The sequence below is a fragment of the Oncorhynchus mykiss genome, chromosome 5, assembly GCF_057628025.1.
Source record: "Oncorhynchus mykiss isolate SJ-2025 chromosome 5, ASM5762802v1, whole genome shotgun sequence".
In the NCBI taxonomy this organism is placed as follows: domain Eukaryota; kingdom Metazoa; phylum Chordata; class Actinopteri; order Salmoniformes; family Salmonidae; genus Oncorhynchus; species Oncorhynchus mykiss.
This window is the reverse complement of record NC_143026.1, coordinates 69,637,501-69,656,487: the sequence shown is the minus strand read 5'-3', so window position 1 is coordinate 69,656,487 and position 18,987 is coordinate 69,637,501. Positions and strand designations below refer to the sequence as shown.

Sequence of the window (18,987 nt, the reverse complement as noted above, 5' to 3'; positions counted from 1 at the left end):
TAGACACTAAAGAGAACACACATAGTCTGCTGATGAAGCAGATCAGTGGAAAAGACTACCAAAGCACAGCAGTGTGTCTCAAATGACCCACTCAGCCAAAAGCAGTGAAAGTAGTTGTAGCAAAATAAAAACTAAAGTCAACAGAGATGCATTTAATTCAAATCGGATGAATTAACTTTTACCCATCGTCATGGATAGGTTTTGATTTATAGATTACATTTCCTCTGTGAATGCAGTCTGCAATCCTCAAATTCTTCCACAGAGTGATCGATCCAGGGAAAATAAAATCATATAGCAATATCCCTGCCCTGGGAAATCCATCAATTCAACGAGAAAAAAACACCCTCTTACCCTGGATCCCTAAACTGCAGGCCTAAAATACGATTCCTAGTATAGATTTAAAGCTGTGGCCGCCCAGAGCCTGCGGACACTATGTGAGGAATGTGTGTGAGCAGGGCAGAAGTGGTTGATGGTGTGTGAGCCCTGGGCTGTCGTGGTGATGTGTCATGTTGTATAAAGGATTGGAGACAGGCGCAGGAATACGTATTAGGGGGGTTTAATACTCCACCCAAAAATACAACATGCCATGAAAGGCACAGGGATGAAGCCAAAAACAAACACGTATACAAAAAGAAAGGGATGTAACCCAAACAAAAAAGCGAGGTTAAACCTCTAACAAATACACGGGACGAGCCCCGTAATAACAAGTGCACAAGTGGTGATCCAAGATGGCGTAGCAGTCAGACGTCTTTTGTCCTCGTCTTGTCATGTCCTGTGTATATATCTTTTTAATCTTTTTTCTTCGCATTTATTTAAAAATATATTTTTCTTAAACTCAACTTCAACATACTCTCCTGCAATCTGGCTCACCCAATGTGGTATGGATCTGCTATTTTCTTTACTTTTGAACCGGAACCCCAACAGAAGCTAGCCAGCTAACTAGCGAGTAGTCAGCTAGCCACTGATAGCGGTCATCAGCTACCTTTAGCCCGGACAATTCTCGCTAGTCTGCACAGCGTGACTCAAACCAGAGCAAATCTGACTTATTTTTCTCCATATTTCCGGATTCCTACCGCAAGCTAGCCGCGGCCCGCTAGCCAACTGTTACCTGAAGAGGCCAATCGGAGAAATTCTTTGGCCACTATACCTATTTTTCCAATTGGTCTGGACCCTTTTACCACACAGAGCCCTGCTGATCCATGACGACTGATCTGCCGACGTAACCGCACGAGGGGGCTACAACAGACTTCTAACGTCGCAACGTCCCTCTAAGGCTCTTCTGCTAGCTTGCTAGCCCCGGCACACTAGCTGCCTGAATCGCCGTGTCTCACTGGACCCCTATGATCACTCGGCTACGCATGCCTCTCCCTAATGTCAATATGCCTTGTCCATTACTATTTTGGTTAGTAATTATTGCCTTATTTCACTGTAGAGCCTCTAGTCCTGCTCAATACGCCTTAGTTAACCCTTTAGTTCCACCTCCCACACATGCGGTGACCTCACCTGGTTTAAATTATGTTTCTAGAGACAATATATATATTTTTTGTCTGTATATTATGCCTTGAACCTATTCTACCGTGTTCCGAACGTACTAGACGACCAGTTCTTATAGCCTTTAGCCGTACCCTTATCCTACTCCTCCTCTGTTCCTCTGGTGATGTAGAAGTTAATCGAAGCCCTGCAGTGGCTAGCTCCACTCCCACTCCCCAGGCGCTCTCATTTGTTGATTTCTGTAACCGTAAATGCCTTGGTTTCATGCATGCTAACATTAGAAGCCTCCTCCCTAAGTTTGTTTTATTCACTGCTTTAGCACATTCTGCCATCCAGGATGTCCTAGCCGTGTCTGAATCCTGGCTTAGGAAGGCCACCAAAAACCCTGAAATTTCCATCCCTAACTATAAAATTTTCGGACAAGTAAGAATTGCCAATTATGGGCGGAGTTAAAATCTACTGCAGCGATAGCCTGCAGAGTTCTGTCTTATTATCCAAGTCTGTGCCCAAACAATTTGAGCTTCTACTTTTAAAAATCCACCTTTCCAGAAACAAGTTTCTCACCGTTGCCGCATGCTATAGACCACCTTCTGCCCCAGCTGTGCCCTGGGCACCATATGTGAATTGATTGCCCCCCATCTATCTTCAGAGCTCATGCTGTTAGGTGACCTAAACCGGGACATGCTTATTAACACCCTGGCCATCCTACAATCTAAACTTGATGCCCTCAATCTCACACAAATTATCAATGAACCTACCAGGTACAACCCCAAATCTGTAAACTCAGGCACCCTCATCTCTGCTGTCTTCAACCAGGATCTCAGCGATCACTGCCTCATTGCTTGCGTCCGTAATGGGTCTGCGGTCAAACAACCACCCCTCATTACTGTCAAACACTCCCTAAAACACTTCAGCGAGCAGGCCTTTCTAATCGACCTGGCCCGGGAATCCTGGAAGGATATTGAGCTCATTCCGTCAGTAGAGGATGCCTGATTATTCTTTAAAAGTGCTTTCCTCACAATCTTAAATAAGCATGCCCCATTAAAACAATGTAGAACCAGGAACAGATATAGCCCTTGGTTCACTCCAGACTTGACTGCCCTTGACCAGCACAAAAATATCCTGTGGCGTACTGCATTAGCATCAAATAGCCCCCGTGATATTCAACTTTTCAGGGAAGTTAGGAACCAATATACACAGGCAGTTAGGAAAGCAAAGGCTAGCTTTTTCAAAGAGAAATGTGCATCCTGTAGCAAACTCCAAAAAGTTCTGGGACACTGTAAAGTCCATGGAGAATAAGAGCACCTCCTCCCAGCTGCCCACTGCACTGAGGCTAGGAAACACTGTTACCACTGATGAATCGGCGATAAATTGAGAATTTCAATAAGCATTTTTCTACGGCTGGCCATGCTTTCCACCTGGCTACCCCTACCCCGGTCAACAGCCATGCGCCCCCCACAGCAACTTGCCCAAGCCTCCCCCATTTCTCCTTCACCCAAATCCAGGTAGCTGATGTTCTGAAAGAGCTGCAAAATCTGGACCCCTTCAAATCAGCTGGCTAGACAATCTGGACCCTCTCTTTCTAAAAATTATCTGCAGAAATTGTAGCAACCCCTATTAATAGCCTTTTCAACCTCTCTTTCGCATTGTCTGAGATCCTCAAAGATTGGAAAGCTGCCGCGGTCATCTCCCTCTTCAAAGGGGGAGACACTCTAGACCCAAACTGCTACAGACCTATATCCACCTACCCTGCCTTTCTAAGGTATTCGAAAGCCAAGTTAACAAACAGATCACCAACCATTTCGAATCCCACCGTACCTTCTCTGCTATGCAATCTGGTTTCCGAGCTGGTCATGGGTGCACCTCAGCCACGTTCAAGGTCCTAAACGATATCATAACCGCCATCGATAAGAGACAATACTATGCAGCTGTATTCATCGACCTGGCCAAGGCTTTCGACTCTGTCAATCACCACATTCTTATCGGCAGACTCAACAGTCTTAGTTTCTCTAATGACTGCCTTGCCTGGCTCACCAACTACTTCTCAGACAGAGGTTAGTGTTTCAAATCGGAGGGCCGGTTGTCCGGACCTCTGGCAGTCTCTATGGGGGTGCCACAGGATTCATCCCTCGGGTCGACTCTTTTCTCTGTATACATCAATGATGTCGCTCTTACTGCTGGTGATTCTCTGATCCACCTCTACGTAGATGGCACCATTCTGTATATTTCTGGCCCTTCTTTGGACACTGTGTTAACAAACCTCCAGACGAGCTTCAATGCCATACAACTGTCCTTCCGTGGCCTCCAACTGCTCTTAAATGCAAGTAAAACTAAATGCATGCTCTTCAACCTATCGCTGCCCACACCTGCCCGCCTGTCCAGCATCACTACTCTGGACGGTTCTGACTTAGAATATGTGGACAACTACAAATACCTAGGTGTCTAGTTGGACTATAAACTCTCCTTCCAGACTCACATTAAGCATCTCCAAAATTAAATCCAGTATCGCCTTCCTATTTCGCAACAAAGCATCCTTCACTCATGCTGCCAAACATACCCTCGTAAAACTGACTATACTACCGATCCTTGACTTCGGCAATGTCATTTACAAAATAGCCTCCAACACTTTCCTCTGCAGTGATTTGACGTTATGGTAAAGGGTTAATGGACATAGGTTTGGATCAGAGCTCAAAAGAGAGAAAGTTGTACCTCATTCATGAGAACAGGGTATAAAACATGACAGTAGCGTCTAGCCTCAGGGCCGCTGCCATTGATATTTTTTCCTGTAAAGAGACACTATGACCCAGAGCTGTAGACCGTTAAAGTAGACATCAGAATGAGCCTGTCAAGAGTCTCTTAAGGTTCCTGGAGAGACCTCGTCAATAAGAGGTCCTTAGCTTCCTGACTCATGTCAAGTGATCCAAGGCCTCCATATTGCTGCAACTTTTTGTTTTTTGTAGTCTGTTGTCTGTGGTCACAATTACCTCATCCCTTTATTTCACTTCTATTTTGACAATATGTTATTAGATGATGAACCTACAGTATCTGATGTCTTAGCAGCTTAGCAGCTTAGATATACAGTATTTGGTACAAGCAAAGACGTGATTCACTGTGATGAGCTTGTTCAGAACATGCTCATCATGTACTTCAAGAGCTTATATCCACGCTAAATCACCCCAGAACCACCAGAGAAATAACCCAAATAGTTACGACAAAGGAAATACACTGATCAACTTTTTTAGAATGCACATTTAAGTCCATGGCTCTGCAGTGCTGTTCAACAGACCTTTTAAACACAGGAGAGGGGATCCACCTGTTCCCTCATTATAAAACATACCATCCTATGTGTGAGGACTTCAAACAGGCTTCATAAAGTTGCCGAGTTGGCCTCTAAAAGCCTTTTACAGTAAGTGACACAAAACCTTGGTAGGGTCACATGCCTATGGTCATGGATAGACAGTGTTCCCCACGTTAATCAGGAAGAACAGGAAGGCTATTACAACCTTCTATCCCACCATTACAGAGAGTAGAGAGAACTCTTTGGATCTCAACATACATGAGTGTACCTGACTTTATTATTCACTCAGATCAATGGCTGTTAGATGTTGGATGCTGCAGAAATGTAGCTATTTCAGCCATGCTAATGAAGGCCCACAATGCCTCAGTCATGTGAAACAGAGATTATAGAGCGTGCTAATGAACCTCCTTAACTGCTCCATTATTGGCAGAATTAAGTGAGAAAATAGAGAGAGTGGGGGATACAAGTTTTTATCAAATTTCTCTAATGGACCTTCTCTTTTAGACTGAGTCTACACTGCAAAACCTAACCCTATAATGCCACACAAGTTAACTGTCCTAGGGGTCAAACCAGTGATAAAACATACACAGTGTATGTGGTGAAATATGCTACAGTTATAACACAGGCGTGCTTTAATGCCTGTCTATCAACCATTGGAGAGCATCCATCAGCCAGGAGATTGTCTGTGACGTCTCTCTGCTCCAATGCTGCCCAGACAGGTGAGAGAGATGAGGGGAGACGCATGACTGCATGGCTGCCTTCCTCTCTTTGTTTCTGCCTCTCTGGCTATGCAGCCCTGATAACCAGCCCTGTAATGAGAGTAATGGGGAGATATCAGCACTTCTAACAGTCTATGCTTCTCACTCCCTGGGGACACGTTCTGCTACATCTCACCACATTCCAACGCTGGTGAGCGTCAGCGTTACATTAACAAACTGCCAGTCATTCAGACCTGCCGGTGCTCAAATATCCAGACAAGAAAACAACAACTCAGACCAAACCACAACTCCGCACGCCACCCCCTGACAAAGATAACTATTAAAATATCTGCTTGAGGAATGTATTGAAATGCCATGGCACGGTTGAATAATGCACTGGAGAGTCTTAAGGATAGGCCAAAGGGCTCTTTTTGGCTATTAATGTCAGCTTTGTCTGCAAGTGGGTAAGAGGGTGTGTAACTACTAGGGGCCTCTATGGGTAAGCACTGCACACCTAGGAGCCGTCATCGGATAATGGACCCTTACCAGCATAGGGCTCCCATTGCCCTAGTGGAGACATTATCTGGATACCTAGACAGACACACACCAGCCCAGCTGCCCTGGGAGGCTGTCTGAGGCTGGCTGGGTCTGGTGGGCCCCCCATTATAACAAAGGCAGGACAATGCAGAAGTATGCTTGGTGAACACAGAGATCCTGGCTGAGATTCCACCGCTACACAGATAACAGGGACAAAAACTCTAATGTACCGTGGTGGAAAAATAACTCTGCTGCCTTAAAACAATCTGGTCCAGATCACTGCTCCATTGCACAAGGGATGATAAAGGTAAAGCAAACAGGAGAGCTGAGAATTTGAAATCTCCATGTTGTTGTTAGAATGAAAATGTTATTATCATGTGACTAAAGCGAACTTGTAACTTCACTTGCATCAAGAATATATGATATGAATGCTCTGTCATTATTTGTAAGCTAACCCTGATCTCACAGAGAAAATTAACCCATCATTTCCTCTGTTTGGATATTTCAGTATTGTTAACACAAGCTCAAAGGCATGTTCCAAACAGCAGAAAATATCTCCTAACCAAACCTATAATTAAACTGGTCTGTTTTGTCTCTCTGGGGATCAATGCATGCTGGCACTCTGAGGAAAACAAAGTGGTGTTTGTGAGCTCGCCATCAATAATGTATTGTTTTGAAACAAGCCCCTGGTTTGAAGTGTAAGAAAGGGCACCATCAGCAGCAGCAAAGTGGCAGCCCAGTAATGACAGGCAGTGTATGGTACTGGCCTGAGTAGATTAGGGAGAGGAGAGGAGAGGACACACTCCTCAGTTTGGAGGTAGGGGAAGGTGTCCTTGCCTGTCTGAAAACTGTCCTGTAGCTCCTGAAGAAGGCTGATACAGCCAAAGTGTTGTCTGCATTATGGTACAGTTTGGTACACCTTGCGGGCATTCCTTCTTCATATAGTCTAACCCTATTCCCATCCATCTGTGTCTCTCCCTGCAGGACCTGTTGCACCTGAATGAGCTGGACCTGCTGGAGCTGGGGGTCCATAACCACCTCCACCGCATCCACATCCTCACCAGCATCCAGACACTGCAGGAGAGGGAGAGGAGGAGAGGTCAGTGGCACAACATCATCTCACTGGTAGTTGCAGGCAATGTTATCTTCCTATACCAAACCTGTTGATGAAAAATATACTTTGTTATGGTCTGTTCACATTATGAGCCACTGTTGTTGTGACTCAAATCCAGAAAAGTAATTCCCACTGAAACATTCCCAGTCCCAGTCATTCCCATTGAAAGCCTCAAGATTAAACCGTAGATTTTGAGCTGTTGTTTGCTAAATGCTAAATGCTATGCAATGCCAAGCATATGCCACATAACACCCACCCAATGCACTTACACTTGTTTGGATGTGAAAGGAAAAGTGGTAGTGTTTAAACAAGAGAAGTGTCTTTCTCTTCCAAAACTCACACTGCTGACCAAACAGGAGCAGGCCACATCCGGCCCATCATACTGTTTTCACAGACTGGCTCAGACCCTGCTCGTCTGGTTCCCAGCCCTCCCTCTCTGCTTCCATCCCCTCCCATCCTGACCTCTGTTTGTGTTGGGCAGCACAGGCCATGTAATGCGTTTGGAAGGATAGAGAGGATGGCCATAGTAGGGAACAAGCCCACCGGCACTCTCTCACTGGCTACTGCCACCCTACGGCCCCACCTCACTGGGCCAGGGTTCAGAGGATAGCCCCCCTCCAGTGAAACAGTGTTGTGCTGAATAGTAGCTGATACTTTCCTTACAGTCACCAGGGAAAACGATGTGCCCTAGTTAAAGGCTAAAGACTTCCTGGTCATCTGAGTGAATAAGCTCCGGAGTCCTCAAGACTCATCAGTGATTAATTAGGATATTCAACAGATTTCATGTTTTTCTTTCTTCTTCTCTTGTTCTTATCCCTTGACGCCACCTGTAAAGACAGACAAAGGTAATAAGGTGTTCAGCTGTAAGTCATGAACGCACCAGGAGGCTGATGGCAACATATAGGGATTACTGAGATAAGACAGACAGGCATCTTAGGCCTGGGAACAGGAGTGGAAATCAAAACACAGCCTCATTTACTGTAGACACAGGTACTGTGTCATGCATAGGCATACTTCCAGGGTTAGTGCAATCAAGGATCCTTGGATGTCCCTACCCTAAACCCTAACCTTAACCCCCACCCTGACCTTAACATTACCATAACCCTTACCTAACCATAATCCTTACCTTAACCATTTTAAATTTCAACTTCAATGGGGTGACGTCACAACACAGCAACCACGGTGGAACACACGCACGCAAGCACGTGCACACGCACGCACGCGCACGCGCACACGCACACGCACACGCACACGCACACACACACACACACACACACACACACACACACACACACACACACACACACACACACCAGGTGATTATACAGGGTCTAGCCAGGCAGCTGTAAGAGTTGGAGCAGCGGTGGCTGCCCTGGGGCAGGTGTCCTGCTGTGTATAATTAACTCTGTAGAAAAGTGGGGATGAGGTTTCCGTATGGATCATAGACAGGCCGCTGCTTGTTTACAATGCATTATATGCCGACTCCCTACTGATGGTATGGTTACTACCAAGTGTATGACATTTGGTTTGGGGCAATTTGAATTCTTTATTCTAAAAGAGTGTTCATGTAGGGCAATATTCCATTCCTAACAAAATACACTTGCTTTTTTTTCTGTGTCTGCATTAAGTGGTTTTGGGCTGCTGATAAAGGGTCATCAAGTCTCCTGTTGCACCATCCATCCACACCAAAAGTTTAATAGCCTTTCACACTAACAATCAGAAAGACAAACTTGCAGGGAGTGTTGGCTAATGGTGTGTGGATTCAGGGATAGTGCTAAATAGATTAGCCTTCTTCTGTTCTTCTGAATGTTAACTTTTCTCTTTGAGGAGTCTTAGCACAATCAGACAAATATGACATATCCTACACTGTGACTCAGTAGAGTTTAGCAAACGGTTAAGTGGCCTCAAAGCAACGAGTAGAGTGGAATTGACACTTCTGAAAATTATTGGATTTCTATTGAATATCTTTCCAAAGTACTGTACTGAGGTAGATAAACATTTTCAGTGATGCTGGGCCAGTTTCTCATATGATACATTTAATAAAAAGATCATCATTTCTATCATTCAAGGACATTGCCATGTCATGCTTTCTGGAAACACTAGACAAGGGGCAGTCAGACATGGTTTTAACTCAAGACACAGAAAAGGTAGGAAAAATACAGAGGATACGGGGCAACAGAGGACGAACAGCAGAGGAGCTAATGATCTTGGAGCGGGTGTAATGGGTGCGTGCTGATGGCAGGGAAGTCAGGCGCAGGAGAGTGAACTTAGTATAAACGGAGCCGTTTAATGAATATACAAAAACGCAGAAAACCAAAATATACAAAATATAATAAGAGGGTGAAAAACCCGTCGCACACCAGAATATAACTTGCACCAAACATACAACAGACAATCACCGACAAGGACATGATGAGAAACAGAGGGTTAAGTACACAACATGTAATTGATGCGATTGGAACCAGGTGTGATGGAAGACAAGACAAAACCAATGGAAAATGAAAAATGGATCAGCGATGGCTAGAAGGTTGGTGATGTCAACCGCCGAACACTGCCCGAACAAGGACAGGGACCGACTTCGGCGGAAGTTGTGACAGCGGGGGAGAAGGTCTCGGCTTCCGGGGTAGTAGCCGCGGCACTATAGCTGTGTACCAGCGCCTTAGGCTTGACCTTCTTGGATACCGGTCGGTGCTGCGGAAGTGATGTGGCCCGGGCCTTACTGAGTACTTAGTACTCTGCGGAGCTGGCGGAGAAGTCAGGCGGGGCAATTTCCAAGCCCCTGGAAGATGTCTCAGGGCAGGCAGAGCTGACTTCAGGCAATGAGTGTGGCAGGACGGGCTCCAGCCCACGATGGCACCAGTAGCCCAGTCAATGGAGGGATTGTGTTGCTGAAGCCAAGAGAATCCCAATACCACGGAACCTGCAGAGACTCAACCAGCAGGAATTGGATCGTCTCGTTGTGGTTCCCCGACACTTGTAGGTTGATGGGGGTGGTCTGGTGGGTGACCCGGCCTATAGAGCGCCCGTCCACGCTCTAACACCCATGGGAATGGAGAGGGGTTGAGTGGGGATTCCCAGCTCAGACCCCAAGGTCCACCAGAGTACTCACTCCAACGAATGAGTTATGTCTCTTTAAGGGACAGGTAGACACATAATGACCGGCAGTACCCCAATACAGAGAACTCTGGGGACAGCCTGGCCCTGCTGAGCTGCATCGGCTCGGGAAGAGGTGAATCGGCAGTTTCCCGAGGCTCGGGTAAGCTTGGATCCTCATGGGGACTTCTGGAGTTCATCTGATGCAAGGTGGGTTCCCTGAGTGAGTATTTGGGGCCGCAATCGGACCTCTTCTCCCTACTACGTTCCCGTAGCCGACCATCGATCCGGATGGTTAAAGCGATGAGTGAGTTGAGATCTGCCGGTAGTTCTCGGGCTGCCAGCTCATCCTTTACCTCCTCCGATAATCCGTGCAGGAATGTGTCAAACAGCGCTTCCGTGTTCCAGGTACCCTCTGCCGCTAGCGTGCGGAACTCCACCTCATAGTCTGCTATGCTGAGGGTGTCCTGCCGAAGCTGGAGTAACTTCTGGGTTCATAGTCTGCCACACTGAGGGAGGAGTCCTGAAGAAGCTGGAGTAAATTCCGAGCAGCCTCTCTCCCGGACACCGGAGCCTAAAACCTTTCTCACCTCCGCCATGAATACCTCCAGACTGAGGCTGATGGTGGATTGTTGCTCCCACACCACTGTGGCCCAGGCGAGTGCCCTCCCAGACATCAGCGTAATGATGTACACTATCTTCAAGTGGTCAAATAAGGCTGCAGCTCGAAAATGAGGGAACACTGGGAGAGAAAGGCCCATCAGGTTATGGAATCTCCATTGTAGCGCTCTGGGAGAGATAAGCGGGGTTCCCGGGAAACTGGGGTGATGGCGCTGCTACCAGCCGGGTTACTGAGGGGCTGGGAGGTTACTGTCATGGTAGGCTGCCTGGTAGGCAACCCACAGAATTGCTCCCACAATGCGTCCAATGCTAGGTCTTGACGTTTGGCCATGTTCTGGAACCCTTCCATTAATCCGCGAAGCAACTCCTCGTGTCTACTAATGATGGCTCCTTGGCATTGCGGAGCTGGTCTAAGTCTGCTGGGTCAGTCATGGCCAGTTCGTACTATCACGTTTCAGGTAAGACCCAAGTGCAGACTATGTTGACTTAACAACGTTTATTGCAACAACAGGGGCAGGCAAACAACAGGTCAAGGCAGGCAGGGGTCAATAATCCTGAGTAGCTGCAAAGGTAAAGAACGGCAGGCAGGCTCAGGGTTAGGGGCAGGCAGAGTGGTCAGGCAGGCGGGCTCAGAGTCAGGACAGGCAAGGAGGACGAGAAAAGCCAGGAGGACGAGAAAAAGAGAGACTGGGGAAAACAGGAGCTGAGAAAACGCTGGTTGACTTGAACAAATAAGACAAACTGGCCCAGACAGACCAAAAACACAGGTATAAATACCCTGGGGATAAGTGGGGAAGATGGGCGACACCTGGAGGTTTGGTGGAGACAAGCACAAGGACAGGTAAAACAGATCAGGGAGTGGCAGATTGTCTATGTACAGTATTTGTTCAAGTTAATGGCATCCTTTGGAACTCATCTTGTGAACCAGATAAGGGGCCTCATTTGTAAACGTTGCTTATGCACAACATCTGTCCCAAAACATGCATGAGCCAGTTTTCACGCAAAAGTTGGAGTTTATAAAACTGAACTTGTGAGAATGTGCTTATCCTCTCTAGGGCATGTGGGACACTAGCGTCCGACCTGGCCAACATCCAGTGAGATTGCAGAGTGCCAAATTCAAATACAGAAATACTCATTATAAAAATTCAGAAAACAAAACATATTTTTACATAGGTTTAAAGATGAGCTTCTTGTGAATCCAACCACTGTGTCAGATTTTAAAAATGCTTTACTACGAAAGCATACCTTACGATTAGTTGAGAACATAGCCCAGCAGACAAATCATTACAAACAGTAACCAGCCAAGTTGAAGAGTTACACAAGTCAGAAATAGAGATACAATTTATCATTTACCTTTGATGATCATATGGTGGCACTCAGAAGACATTAATTTACTCAATAAATGTTCATTTTGTTCGATAAAGTCTCTTTATATCCAAAAACCTCTGTTTTGTTTGCGCGTTTTCTTCAGTAATCCACAGGCTCAAACGCAGTCAAAACAGGCAGACAAAAAAAATCTAAATTGTGTCCGTAAAGTTCATTGAAACATGTCAAACGATGTTAAATTCAATCCTCAGGTTGTTTTTAGCCTAAATGATCTATAATATTTCAACCGGACAATAACGTTGTCAATACAAAAGGTAAACAAGAAAGGCACTCTCAAGGGATTGCGCATGAAAAAGCTCTGTGACACGGTAGGGTCCACTCATTCAGACTGGTCTTACTCCCTCATTTATCAGAATACAAGCCTAAAACTATTTCTAAAGACTGTTGACATCTAGTGGAAGGCATAGGAACTGCAATTTGAATCCTAAGTCAATGGATACTGTAATGGCATTGAATAGAAACCTACAAAACCCCCCCCAAAAAAAATATTCCTGAATGGATTTTTCTAAGGTTTTCGCCTGCCAAATCAGTTCTGTTATACTCACAGACATTATTTTAACAGTTTTTGAAACTTTGGAGTGTTTTCTATCCAAATCTACCAGTTATATGCATATCATATCTTCTAGCAGTAGCAGGCCATTTAATTTGGGCATGCTTTTCATCCAAAATTCCAAATGCTGCCCCCTACCCTAGAGATGTTATCCTCCTGCAAACTTTAGACCATGCGTCACACAAATTGTGGTGGTTGAAGTATTACATGGCAAGAAGGCAAAAGTATCCTATCCTTGTGCTGGAAAATATGATCACACTCTTCTTCATAACAAAAACAAACAGGTAGCTTAATATAATAACAAGATACAATCATTTGCCATTAGTGAGAAGAGCGAAAATCGCTTCGTTTTATCTTCGCATTCTAAAATAATTAGAAATAGTTATCTATTTCCTACTATTTTTTCATTTCCCATGATCATTGCAGAATAAATTCCTCATCTTTTCTGACTGTGATGGTTTCACACTTGCAAAATAGCCTATAGGCCTACAACAAGTTAGGATAGGCTACCATTCATCCCATCTCTCATTTAACTGGACCCACTTCACAGTAGTAAATATATAAGCTATTTCAAGTATTTTTCTCTATGTGGTCCGATCTGAAGTGCAGTTTAAGAGTAGACCAGACAGTTCACCTTTTCCATTGATGTTTGTAGGCTATGTCTGAATACTGTAACAACAAATTGTTCAATTTTAAAATATTTCATTTATAAATATAATGGTAACATTTTACTTGACACCAAGCGTTATGACATGGTCATAATGTTTTGCCTTGTGTGGTAGGTTTTGTGAGTTTTGACACTCTTATGCAGGTGGTATAACCAGACATAAAATAATGCAATATATGTCAAAACAGGTGTAAATATATGGGTCATGACAGTGTTATGACCATATTATGACAGGTTATGACAAGTCATGTCAGCTGTTATGACATATTATGACGCTAGGTGTCAAGTAAAGTGTTACCAACATGGGGTACATGGTACATAATACATATATCATAACCATTGCGGAATAAATTCCTCGCCATTTCTGGCTATGATGAGTTCATAGTCCAGAGGTAGTGATACAACAAATTACCATGAACATCTTTAATTTAATTGGAGTTATAATGCTCGTTCACACGCACAGTTGTACAACTCCCGTACGGGCTCGGGAGAGACGAAGGTTGAATATCATGCGTCCTCCGATACACAACCCAACCAGCCGTACTGCTTCTTAACACAGCGCGCATCCAACCCGGAAGCCAGCAGCACCAATGTGTCGGAGGCTACACCGTGCACCTGGCAACCTTGGTTAGCGCGCACTGCGCCCGGCCCGCCACAGGAGTTGCTGGTGCGCGATGAGACAAGGAGATCCCTACCGACCAATCCCTCCCTAACCCGGACGACGCTAGGCCAATTGTGCGTCGACCCACAGTACAGCGCCCTTAACCACTGCGCCACCCGGGAGGCCCCGTCCTTTTGTTCTTGATAAAGGATAATGTTTCCACAGTTGTGTCAAGTTGGCTGGAGGTCCTTTGGGTGGTGTACCATTCTTGATGCACACGGGAAACTGTTTAGCGTGAAAAACCCAGCAGGGTTGCAGTTCTTGACACACTCAAACCGGTGTACCTGGAACATACTACCATACCCTGTTCTAAGGCACTTTAATATTTTGTCTTGCCCAATCACCCTCTGAATGCCACACACACAATCCATGTCTCTATTGCCTCAAGGTTTAAAAATCCTTCTTTAACCTGTCTCCTCCCCTTCATCTACACGGATGTAAGTGGATTTAACAAGTGACATCAATAAGGGATCGTAGCTTTCACCTGGTCAGTATATTTTATGGAAAGAGCAGGTGTCCTTAATGTTTTGTATACTCAGTGTAGTGTGTATACATATGGGGATGGCAAGCATATTTAAATATATTGCTGTTCATTGGATTCCAGCCCAGCCTACATATATATTTAAGTGTCTTCTGTGACCATGAGTGTAAAACTCTGCTTGGGTTAGCACTTTCATCCCTGAGAATTAAAAACATTACAAGAAATAAAGACAGAAGATAAATGCTATACTAATGCTAGGTCTTTGCAGTCCCACACTATGATAATTTAATTTCATCATGACATACAGCAATACTCTCTGCATTGCCCCTCGGGTCCAGAAGATGACCTGGGATGTCACAGACATGACCATACTTGATGGGATGGTTAATGAAACTATTGTGACCAGCCCTGTTCCTCACCAACATAAACAAAGTCCTCTGGTGTCAACGGCTGGGCATAATCAAGAAAGAAAGAAAGAAAGAAAGAAAGAAAGAAAGAAAGAAAAAGAAAGAAAGAAAGAAAGAAAGAAAGAAAGAAAGAAAGAGAAAAGTTGCTCAGTTTGAAATAACCCTGCTAATAACACACCTAATATCTCTACCTATTTTAGTGCTGATAGCTGATAGTAAAACAGTCACAGGCCACTCCAACTAGAAATCACTGGTCAGTTTTATTATCAACTAGGCTTGTGTGATACATTTCTCATTGCAATGTGAGCTCAAACAATGCTTAGGCAGCGTGTCCAATCAAAGCCCATCCACCAGCCTGCATGCATTAGTCACCATGCTACAGTACACAGCATTGTCACTGACACAGGGCCATCCATTATTTTTACAACACTCACTGCTGACTGACAGCCATAGCCTTTGTGGTATTGTTGGGTCACAGTGCTGTTCTCTTATCCACTGTGTGTGGACTTCCCCTTGGTGAATCGCCCCGTAGCACTCACTTCTGTCATCATCAAATCTAATTTATTTATATAGCCCTTCGTACATCAGCTGATATCTCAAAGTGATGTACAGAAACCCAGCCTAAAACCCCAAACAGCAAGCAATGCAGGTGTAGAAGCACGGAAAAACTCCCTAGAAAGGCCAAAACCTAGGAAGAATCCTAGAGAGGAACCAGGCTATGAGGGGCGGCCAGTCCTCTTCTGGCTGTGCCGGGTGGAGATTATAACAGAACATGGCCAAGATGTTCAAATGTTCATAAATGACCAGCATAGTTAAATAATAATAATCACAGTAGTTGTCAAGGGTGCAGCAAGTCAGCACCTCAGGAGTAGATTGGCTTTTCATAGCCGATCATTAAGAGTATCTCTACCACTCCTGCTGTCTCTAGAGAGTTGAAAACAGCAGGTCTGGGACAGGTAGTACGTCCGGTGAATAGGTCAGGATTCCATAGCCGCAGGCAGAACAGTTGAAACTGGAGCAGCAGCACGGCCAGGTGGACTGGGACAGCAAGGAGTCATCATGCCAGGTAGTCCTGAGGCATGGTCTTAGGGCTCAGGTCCTCAGAGAGAAAGAGAGAATTAGAGAGAGCATACTTAAATTCACACAGGATACCAGATAAGACAGGAGAAGTACTCCAGATCTAACAAACTGACCCTAGCCCCCCGACACATAAACTACTGCAGCATAAATACTGGAGGCTGAGACAGGAGGGGTCAGGAGACACTGTAGCCCCATCCGATGATACCCCCGGACAGGTCCAAACAGGAAGGATATAACCCCACCCACTTTGCCAAAGCACAGCCCCCACACCACTAGAGGGATATCTTCAACCACCAACTTACCATCCTGAGACAAGGCCGAGTATAGCCCACAAAGATCTCCGCCACGGCACAACCCAAGGGGGGGCGCCAACCCAGACAGGAAGATCAGTGATTCAACCCACTCAAGTGACGCACCCCTCCTAGGGACAGCATGAAAGAGCACCAGTAAGCCAGTGACTCAGCCCCTGTAATAGGGTTAGAGGCAGAGAATCCCAGTGGAGAGACGGGAACCGGCCAGGCAGAGACAGCAAGGGCGGTTAGTTGCTCCAGTGCCTTTCCGTTCACTCCTGGGCCAGACTACACTCAATCATATGACCCACTGAAGAGATGAGTCTTCAGTAAAGACTTAAAGGTTGAGACCGAGTCTGCGTCTCTCACATGAGTAGGCAGACCATTCCATAAAAATGGAGCTCTATAGGAGAAAGCCCTGCCTCCAGCTGTTTGCTTAGAAATTCTAGGGACAATTAGGAGGCCTGCGTCTTGTGACCGTAGCGTACGTGTAGGTATGTACGGCAGGACCAAATCAGAAAGTTAGGTAGGAGCAAGCCCATGTAATGCTTTGTGGGTTAGCAGTAAAACCTTGAAATCAGCCCTTGCCATAACAGGAAGCCAGTGTAGGGAGGCTAGCACTGGAGTAATATGATCACATTTCTTGGTTCTAGTCAGGATTCAAGCAGCCGTATTTAGCACTAACGGAAGTTTATTTAGTGCTTTATCCGGGTAGCCGGAAAGTAGAGCATTGCAGTAGTCTAACCTAGAAGTAACAAAAGCATGGATACATTTTTATGCACCATGAAGTGCTTTGAGAGACTAGTCAAGGATCACATCACCTCTACCTTACCTATCACCCTAGACGCACAATTTGCGCCCAATCACCCTAGACGATGCAATCGCAATCGCCATCACACTGCACACTGCCCTATCCCATCTGGACAAGAGCAATACCCATGTAAGAATGCTGTTCATTGACTACAGCTCAGCATTCAACACCATAGTACTCTCCAAGCTTATCATTAAGCTTGAGGCCCTGGGTCTGAACCCCTGCCCTGTGCAATTGGGTCTTGGACTTCGTGACGGGCCGCCCCCGAGGGGTGAAGGTAGGAAACAACAGCTCCACTTCGCTGATCCACAACACTCGGGCCCCACAAGGGTACATGCTCAGCCACCTCCTGTACTCCCTGTTCACCCATGACTGCATGGCCAAGCACGCCTCCAACTCAGTCATCAAGTTTGCAGACAACACAACAGTAGTAGGCTTGATTACCAGGGAGGAGGTGAGGGCTCTGGGAATGTGGTGCCAATAAAATAACCTCTCACTCAACGTCAACAAAACAAAGGAGATGATCGTGGACTTCAGGAAACAGCAGAGGGAGCACCCCCTATCCACTTCGACAGGACCACAGTGGAGAAGGTGGAAAGTTTTAAGTTCCTCGGCGTACACATCACTGACAAACTGAAATGGTCCACCCACATAGACAGTGTGGTTAAGAAGGCGCAACAGCGCCTCTTCAACCTCAGGAGTCTGAAGAAGTTTGGCTTGTCACATAAAACCCTCACAAACTTTTACAGATGCACAATTGAGAGCATCCTGTCGGGTTGTATCACTGCCTGGTACAGCAACTGCACCGCCCACAACCACAGGCTCTCCAGAGGGTGGTGCAGTCTGCCCAATGCATCACCCGGGGTAAAAGGCCAAAAAGATCATCAAGGACAACAACCACCTGAGCTACTGCCTGTTCACCCCACTATCATCCAGAAGATGAGGACAGCACAGGTGTATCAAAGCTGGGACCGAGAGACTGAAAAACAGCTTCTATCTCAAGGTCATCAGACTGTTAAATAGCTATCACTAGCACAGAGAGGCTGCTGCCTATATACACATATATACAATCACTGGCCAGTTTAAAAAATGGATCACTAGTCACTTTAAATATGCCATTTTAATAACGTTTACATATCTTGCATTACTCTTCTCATATGTACAGTGCCTTGCGAAAGTATTCGGCCCCCTTGAACTTTGCGACCTTTTGCCACATTTCAGGCTTCAAACATAAAGATATAAAACTGTATTTTTTTGTGAAGAATCAACAACAAGTGGGACTCAATCATGAAGTGGAACGACATTTATTGGATATTTCAAACTTTTTTAACAAATCAAAAACTGAAAAATTGGGCGTGCAAAATTATTCAGCCCCCTTAAGTTAATACTTTGTAGCGCCACCTTTTGCTGCGATTACAACTGTAAGTCGCTTGGGGTATGTCTCTATCAGTTTTGCACATCGAGAGACTGAAATTTGTTCCCATTCCTCCTTCCAAAACAGCTCGAGCTCAGTGAGGTTGGATGGAGAGCATTTGTGAACAGCAGTTTTCAGTTCTTTCCACAGATTCTCGATTGGATTCAGGTCTGGACTTTGACTTGGCCATTCTAACACCTGGATATGTTTATTTTTGAACCATTCCATTGTAGATTTTGCTTTATGTTTTGGATCATTGTCTTGTTGGAAGACAAATCTCCGTCCCAGTCTCAGGTCTTTTGCAGACTCCATCAGGTTTTCTTCCAGAATGGTCCTGTATTTGGCTCCATCCATCTTCCCATCAATTTTAACCATCTTCCCTGTCCCT

General features: G+C 45.4%; 1 protein-coding gene across 1 annotated transcript in view; it reads left to right on the top strand.

Moving 5' to 3' along the window:
• LOC110524417 (BCAR3 adaptor protein, NSP family member) overlaps nucleotides 1-18,987 on the top strand; it is a 103,814-nt gene that overhangs the window by 17,930 nt on the left and 66,897 nt on the right. Inside the window, exon 3 of the mRNA XM_090235695.1 lies at nucleotides 7,009-7,123. Coding sequence (XP_090091821.1) covers nucleotides 7,009-7,123 — 115 coding nt within the window. The remainder of the gene's footprint in view (nucleotides 1-7,008; nucleotides 7,124-18,987) is intronic.